Consider the following 8,643-nt stretch of genomic DNA (forward strand, 5'->3'; position numbering starts at 1 on the left):
CTAATGAGATGGATAAGCCAGCACAAGTGTAACACATACTGACTAACAAGGTGACACCAATCGGTGCGCCCTAAGTGCTAGCGTGCTATACCTGCTAAAAGTCCACCCTCAAAACATAAATGGAAAAAACAAAACCTGTAACACTCACTTAGAGCTTGCTGTGAATCTGTGTGTGTGTGTGTGTGTGTGTGTGTGTGTGTGTGTGTGTGTGTGTGTGTGTGTGTGTGTGTGTGTGTGTGTGTGTGTGTGTGTGTGTGTGTGTGTGTGTGTGTGTGTGTGTGTGTGTGTGTGTGTGTGTGTGTGTGTGTGTGTGTGTGTGTGTGTGTGCACTGTATGTCATGACTGTAAACACATCTTGCTTTTAAAATGTAACGTTTTCTTAACAGAGCCACCATTAGGCTACTTCAGCCTCTGCAGCCTCACTCTACCCGTGATATCAAAGACATTTCTGATAAGGCGCGAAAATGAAATAAACTATTTGGTTTAATTTTGATTAAGGAAGATTTAATTCATGTGCTTCAAATTGTTTACTTGAAATGATTGGTAGCTAATCGTCTCTATCTGTGCGTAAGGGTGCATCAGAATCCGTTTCTCTACCAGAAACCAGCAATACAGTAAAATGTTGTGTATTTGCACCAAAAATCCAGTCAGAAACAATCCTTCTGACAGGCACTAGTGGGCCTGATTTCCAGGAAATCACAGCTCTGCCCAGAAACAATCCTTCTGACAGGCACTAGTGGGCCTGATTTCCAGGAAATCACAGCTCTGCCCAGAAACAATCCTTCTGACAGGCACTAGTGGGCCTGATTTCCAGGAAATCACAGCTTCAGCTTTACAGACTGAATAGAGCCCTTGGTCCTGGGAGCCCTAGCAATACAGCTGATTCAAATAATGATGCATCAAGCTTTGATTAGTTGTGTATTGCTGAAGCTTTACGAGACATATTTAAAGATAAATGGCGATTGAGCCGTTTATTGTGAATGCAGTCTCCACTAAAGCGGGAACATTTCCTTTAAATTTCTATCAGGCTGTAAAGCTGAACTTCCGCAATGCGGACTGGATAGAGCACCAAGCAAAGATATTCCTAATTAACCCAATATAGTTCATCTATGTCATTTGCAGTGCGTACAAATGAAGCATAGTGTGCAGAAAAAGCAAGGAGGTGGGCAAAGTCAATCAAGAGCTAGCGAGATCCTGTTGGCACATTGTCACATGCATTTGCATATTTCCTTTAGGGAACGCCTCCTCTGTGAAGTGCATGTGTGCACAAACTCCGTTCGACCTTGCACTCCTTCTGAACAATGGCATTTAAAAAAACTTTGGCAAAGCATTAAGTCTATAAAACTTTGTGTGCTGTGTTCGCAACAGATTGTAGTTTTGGGAACAGAAAAATTGATTGAGATCGGATGTTTACTCTGAGATAATTAGCAGAACGTCGGCCCAGTTTCACCTAGTTCCATCCTCTCCCATTAACCCGCGAGTGGACTTCCGGCCACTACCATATTTGGTGGTGTGAGAACTTTCTGAAACAGATGCTTCTGCTTTATAGCCCCGGTGACCACAAGTTTGGGAAACGCTGCTATACACAGCCACCATATTTCATTTTGATGAACTTTCACATTGTCAGGTCTAAGTACTCTACTAAATGAATCATGCAACATGTGAATTAGCTTTTGATTTTGTTAATGGGCGTAATTATGAACATTGCCATATCGGCTCGTGACCGGGAAAAGTGGTGTAGAGTACTTAAGTAAAAATACTTTAAAGTAATTAAGTCATTTTTTTGAGTATCTGTACTTTGTTTAATATTTTTTATTTTTGACAACTTTTACTTTTACTTCAATACTGGTTGGCTTAAAATAAGGAATAAGAAATTATTTATACTTTCACTTGTACTTTTGAAGTATATTTTAGCAATTACATTTACTTTTGATACTTAAGTGTATTTAAAACCAAATACTTTTAGACTTTTACTCAAGTAATACTTTACTGGGTGACTTTCACTTTTACTTGAGTAATTGTCTATTTCGGTATCTTTACATTTACTCAAGTATGACAATAGAGTACTTTTTCCACCACTGCTGGGGAGGAGCTTGGCCATGCAGTGCAATTTGCTTGCAATTGGTACGTCAGCCCCTAATCTTTTCATGTCCGTTATAAAAACAGTGTTGCCTAAAGGAAGTCAGTTGTGCATGGGCAGAGGCATATTTGTCAAATTTGCAACAGCAGCAGCAATTTGCAACAGCAGCAGCAGCAGCAGCACCAGCAGCAGCAGCAGCAGCAGCAGCACTACTACTACTACTACTACTACTACTTGAGTTTTAGTTTATACATTTTGAGGAATCTCCAGTTTCAAGAATCAAAACATCAACATGGGTAAGCTTTTATCTTTTGAAAACAGAGGCAAAATGGTGTGATTCGGTTCCATCTACTAACCACGTTTCCATCCACAGTTTTTATGAGAGTAAAGTCGTACTGTATATATTTTTTTAATATCACGACAGCTGTGATGGAAACAGGAAGCTCCATTAAAACGTTTACAAACGCAGACAGATAATTTGTTTGTTCGACATGGTGGGATCTTTTTGTGTTGGTGAAATAAATAATGCAAGAAATGGTGGTGGAAATGCCTTAATGTGCACATAGTGATATCATAACCATCAAAGGGAGTCACTACGACGCAGGAAACCATGCAGTGCAGTTTACTGTATTTGGCTACAAATGAAATCAATGATGATGAAAAGAACCAGTAGCTGGGCTTGTGGAGTCTACTGAGTGCACAGTGATGAGCTTGATGCTCCTTTACAATAAATATCAATGGTTTTATTCTAGTGACATGATGATCAATGCTTGACTGCGTTTGACAAATAAAAGCATTCTTGCTCTTCTCCGTAATAATCTCATGTAGCATACCTGCAGTCTATCCGTATATCCGCATTGTATCTGTGAGACGTTGGCAAGAGCGCACGAGCCAAAAACAGTGTAGGCAGGCACATTTGCTATTTAGCGCAACAGTTGTTGTGACAACTATCGGTGGATTTGAAAATGCGATAGAAATATTGAAGTTTTGATTTTTATTAGGTACATGAAAACTAAAGGCACAATATGCATGAATTGCTCCGCCATTTCCTGGTTGCAGAATTTCTCATATTTCGCCTAATTTCAGTTTATGTGACAAAACAAGCAGTTATTATGTAGAGAACTATTGTACCATCTAAACCCTGTGACATATATTTTCCCATTACCAAAAATATTGTACTTTCAGCTGTTTAATGATGGTGCACAAAACTGAAAGTAAAAGAGGCAAAAACAAAACTTTTAAATGGGAAGCATAGAAATAGTGCACATGGAACAGACCGCTTCTTAGACTTGCTTTCAATGAGAATGACAGATCTATAACTAACATTTCTATGTGAATTTTTCACAAGACGCAGGCCTCCTTACTGTCCCTAGAATTTGGTCAGGCCACCCAAAAAGTTATATATTGCAGCAACAAGTCCATTGGGAGGAGACACACAACTTGTGGGAAAATGTGATTTTTTTGGGGGGGTTGCAGATTTTAGAATATTTGCATGAAAATCTAGCTAGAGTCAATAAAATGTATTTATAAAGCCCTTTTTACATCAGCCAATGTCACAAAGTGCTGTACAGAAACCCAGCCTAAAACCCCGAACAGCAAGCAATGCAGATGTAGAAGCACAGTGGCAAGGAAAAACTTCCTAGAAAGGCCAGAACCTAGGAGGAAACCTAGAGAAGTACCATGCTCTGAGGGGTGGCCAGTCCTTCTGGTTGTGCTGGGTAGAGATTATAACAGAACGTGGCCAAGATGTTCAAACATTCATAGATGGCCAGCAGGGTCAGATAGTAATCAGTGGTTGTAGAGGGTGCAACAGGTCACCACCTCAGGAGTAGATGTCAGTTGGCTTTTCATAGCCGATCATTCAGAGTTAGACAGCAGGTGTGGTAGAGAGAGAGTCCAAAACAGCAGGTCCAGGACAAGGAAGCACGTCCAGTGAACAGGTCAGGGTTCCATAGCAGAACCGTTGGAACTGGAGCAGCAGCATGATCAGGTGGACTGGGGACAGCAAGAAGTCATCAGGCCAGGTAGTCCTGAGGCATGGTCCTAGGGCTCAGGTCCTCAGAGAGGGAGCATACTTAAATTCACAAAGGACACCGGATGAGACAGGAGAAATACTCCAGATATAACAGACTGACCCTAATACTGGAGGCTGAGACAGGAGGGGTCGGGAGACACTGTGGCCCTGTCCGACGAAACCCCCGGACTGGGCCAAACAGGCAGGATATAACCCCACTTTGCCAAAGCACAGCCCCTACACCACTAGAGCGATATCTTCAACCAGCAACCTACTTCCCTGCAACAAGGCACAATAGCCCAAGAAGATCTCCGCCACGGCACGAACCCGAGGGGGGCGCAACCTGGACAGAAAGATCACATCAGTGACTCAACCTACTCAAGTGACGCACCCCTCCTAGGGACGGCATGGAAGAGCACCAGTAAGCCAGTGACTCAGCCCCCATCATAGGGTTAGAGGCGGAGAATCCCAGTGGAGAGAGGGGAACTGGCAAGGCAGAGAGGGCAAAGGCAGTTCGTTGCTCCAGTGCCTTTCCGTTCACCTTCACACCCCTGGGCCAGACTACACTCAATCGTAGGACCTACTGAAGAGAGGAGTCTTCAATAAAGACTTAAAGTTTGAGACCGAGTCTGCGTCTCTCACATGGATAGGCAGACCATTGCATAAAAATGAAGCTCAATAGGAGAAAGCCCGTCTACAGCTGTTTGCTTAGAAATTCTAGGGACAGTAAGGAGGCCTGCGTCTTGTGACCGTAGCGTACGTGTAGGTATGTACGGCAGGACCAATCTTTGGGATGGGTAGGAGCAAGCTCATGTAATGTTTTTTTTTTGTGTGTGTTTAAAAAAAAAAATGTTTTACCCCTTTTTCTCTCCAATTTCGTGGTATCCAATTGTTTTAGTAGCTAGTATCTTGTCTCATCGCTACAACTCCCGTACGGGCTCGGGAGAGACGAAGGTTGAAAGTCATAGGTCCTCCGGTACACAACCAACCAAGCCGCACTGCTTCTTAACACAGTGTGCATCCAACCCGGAAGCCAGCCGCACCAATGTGTTGGAGGAAACACCGTGCACCTGGTAACCTTGGTTAGCACGCACTGCGCCCGGCCCGCCACGGGAGTCGCTGGTGCGCGATGAGACAAGGATATCCCTACCGGCCAAGCCCTCCCTAACCCGGACGACGCTAGGCCAATTGTGCGTCGCCCCACGGACCAGAAGCTCATGTAATGCTTGTTGGTTAGCAGTAAAAATCTTGAAATCAGCCCTAGCCTTAACAAGAAGCCAGTGTAGAGAGGCTAGAACTGGAGTAATATGATTCATTTTTGGGGTTCTAGAGCATTGCAGTAGTCTAATCTAGAAGTGACAAAAGCATGGATACAATTTTCTGCATCATTTTTTGACAAAAAGTTCCTGATTTTTGCAATGTTACGAAGATGGGGAAAAAAAGCTGTCCTTGAAATATTCTTGATATGTTCGTCAAAAGAGAGATCAGGGTCCAGAGTAACGTCGAGGTCCTTCATAGTTTTATTTGAGATGACTGTACAACCATCAATATTAATTGTCAGATCCAACAGAAGATCTCTTCGTTTCTTGGGACCAAGAACTAACATCTCTGTGTTGTCCGAGTTTAAAAGTAAAAAATAATGTACGCCATCCACTTCCTTGTGACATGTCGGTCGCACATGGGTGTCCTTTTAGTATACAACTCTGAAGTCTGACTAATAGTTAAAGCTATTTCACAAAATCTGCTGCACCAGTTAAAATATCCTGTCATATATTTATATTAGCTTTGTCATATTATGTGTTATATTTGATTTGAAATGTATATGTAGGGGAGAGTGGGGTAATTTGAGCCACTCTTGTTTCTAGAAAACCATACACACAATTATTCATTTGACCAAATATTTAGGAAAATGTAATAATTTCATGGAGTCTGTGAAGGAAGAAACCACATGAAAAAAGTGGTAAGCAAGTTGTGCACCCCCAAATTATTTTATTGTGTCAGAGGTTTCATGATGTTTGTATCTAAACTAAACCTTTCATGAAAGTGCATCCTTGTAGTTTTGTGGGCTAATATAGTCAAAATGTTTGCCTTGGGGTAAGTTGAACCAATGGCCATGTTGTATGTTGAACAAATTGAAATGTTTCCTTCCCAGGCGTGATGCAAGGCATTATCGCTGGGATATGAGGCAACAACGGGGCCTGGCCTGTGTAAAAACAAAAGCACATAGTGTTTGTTAGGTGATAGTCCTTTGTTAAAAGGTGCTTAAAATGATTAAAAGACAACAAATAACTATTGTGATTGTTTTTGAATTGTGTTCTGGAAATAAGAGTTTTTTAAAAAGGCAGTGGTAATATTTAATTCAGTACAGAAATGTTTAAATGGCACACTTTACCCTGTCCCTCAGCTCAATTTACCCCATACCTGGGATACACAACATCCGGAAATATATGTGGATATGTTTAATAGAAAGATTGCTATATTTTCCTTGACGGAGTGATGCTGAATGTAAAAAATGGCTTAACTTACCCCACTCACCCCTACCAGAAATCTATATACATTTTGTGTTTTTGGAATGTCACTGCTACCTTACAAAAGGGCTTGTACTAATATACACTTCAGTTTGGGTTTGTCTTATGTAGTCTGTGCACTTTGAATTTAATCTCACGTGAATTGTCTTGATTATAGCCTATGATATGAAGGTTGGTACTACTTGTACCTCATACAGCTAGCTGTAAGTGGTCTCTGGCAACTCTTACAAGTTCTGACAAATACTCAAATATAATAAGTTCATTTACAAACAGGATCTCATGAAATGGCAAGAGAACTGCCATACATGAACAACTATAAGTCCATCATAAAGCGAGTGGGGCATAACCATGGAGTGGAGCCATCCATCATAGCTGGGATCATCTCACGAGAGACCAGGGCTGGGACAGGAGCAGGACTGGTCAATGGTTGGGGGGACAATGGAAATGCATTTGGACTCATGCAGGTAGGTACTCAGATTTGCAGGTACCTTTGTTATACTGTTGTTGGCAGACAAGAGAGCTTGTTTCCTATTTCACAATACAATACAAAGTGGTGTCCATAGATTTCTATTGCATATTTTTTTATAGGTTGACAAAAACTGGCACGTTCCACTGGGGGGATGGGACAGTGAGGAACATCTGAGTCAAGCAACTGGGATACTCGTTGGTATAATTGGATCGGTTCAGAGAAAATTCCCTTCATGGACCAAAGAGCAGCAGCTGAGAGGTATTGCCTACCAATTGACCCGCCCTTCTTGCCAATAGTTTTTTTAGATTGATGGAAGCTACAATGTAATTGTCTGCATCATTTCCAATCCCCCATATTTTTGGGGTAAAAATATATATATCACTATCCTTTCTAAATAATTTCCTTTATTATTTTCTCCTAACCCTGCCACTCCTCCCCTAGTTGGAGTAAACAAATGGGTAACAACACCTAGGCTTCTACTTCCAGTTTATGCATACTATATAGATTTTACGAACAATTCATTTTACAATAGTTATCTTTTGTTTGTTTTTAATCCCATCCTTCAGCTACTGTCAACCCCTCCCATCTATCTCTGAAGACCATCCAGTTTTCTATTCTCATAGTCTACAGATTGCAAACCAAAGATAAAAACCTTTGCTAAAAGTATTATTATTTTATTGATCGATTGACTATGACTTTTCAAATCACCCAGCAGTGCTATTTGCCAAGTTAGCTCCTGGCAAATGTTGAAAATCTCCAGACATTCCTGAACCAGCGACCAAAAACAAGCTACATACCCTGTATAGAAAATACCAAAACAAATGATCTAATGATTCTGTCTCTTCGCAGCAATATCTGGAGACGTGGGATCGTTGTATCCCCCTTATATAACATAACGATTTTTGGGTCCTTAAAGGAAACTGCCCAGAGTTTGATAGAGATGATCAGTCATAGGTTTAATACAAACTTTATTATGCATTATACAACTACATAGATTACATGACTACATTACAGCCTGTGTGTTTGTTTTTTCAGGAGGGTTAGCAGCCTACAATGTGGGGTTGGATAATGTCCACTGTTTCAGTAGAGTGGATGAGATGACCACTGGGGGGGACTACTCCATGGATGTTCTTGCCAGAGCTCAATTTTACAGACGTAATGGTTATTAAAGTCAACTCCGTGATTGCCTAGCAGTTTTCGATTCAGTTTTCGATTAAGACCATTGTGAAGTAAATGACATATCCTCTGCTATCTCATCAAAATTTAGACTGATGTTTAATTGTTAATTAATAATGATTCATTAATCCAGATCCTTGTCCTATGGTGCACATTTTTCTTTTGGCCTAGCAGTAATACACTTGAGTCAACTCATCAAACTTTTAGTTCGGAAGCACAGATTTATAACATTCTAGTTCATATAATTTTCCAATCCAACGTAATGAGAGAAATGTTTCTGACCTATTTGTGCTTAATCTGTGATTGTCTTGCACCGTCACTATGTATTGAAATAACACGACTAGCTACAATCTTAAAAATAAAATGTATGATTGCA

The 8,643-nt window shown here is 41.0% G+C and overlaps 1 protein-coding gene across 1 annotated transcript; it reads left to right on the forward strand.

The window, feature by feature from the left end:
• The first annotated feature begins 1,572 nt into the window (after window positions 1-1,572).
• LOC112245489 (lysozyme G-like) lies at window positions 1,573-8,643 on the forward strand. Its single transcript, XM_024413611.2, has 4 exons — window positions 1,573-2,376; window positions 6,896-7,086; window positions 7,211-7,349; window positions 8,127-8,643. The coding sequence occupies exons 1-4, from the start codon at window positions 2,373-2,375 to the stop codon at window positions 8,258-8,260; spliced, it is 468 nt and encodes a 155-aa protein (XP_024269379.1). The 5' UTR covers window positions 1,573-2,372; the 3' UTR covers window positions 8,261-8,643.

Source organism: Oncorhynchus tshawytscha, linkage group LG32 (genome assembly GCF_018296145.1).
Source record: "Oncorhynchus tshawytscha isolate Ot180627B linkage group LG32, Otsh_v2.0, whole genome shotgun sequence".
Classification (NCBI taxonomy): domain Eukaryota; kingdom Metazoa; phylum Chordata; class Actinopteri; order Salmoniformes; family Salmonidae; genus Oncorhynchus; species Oncorhynchus tshawytscha.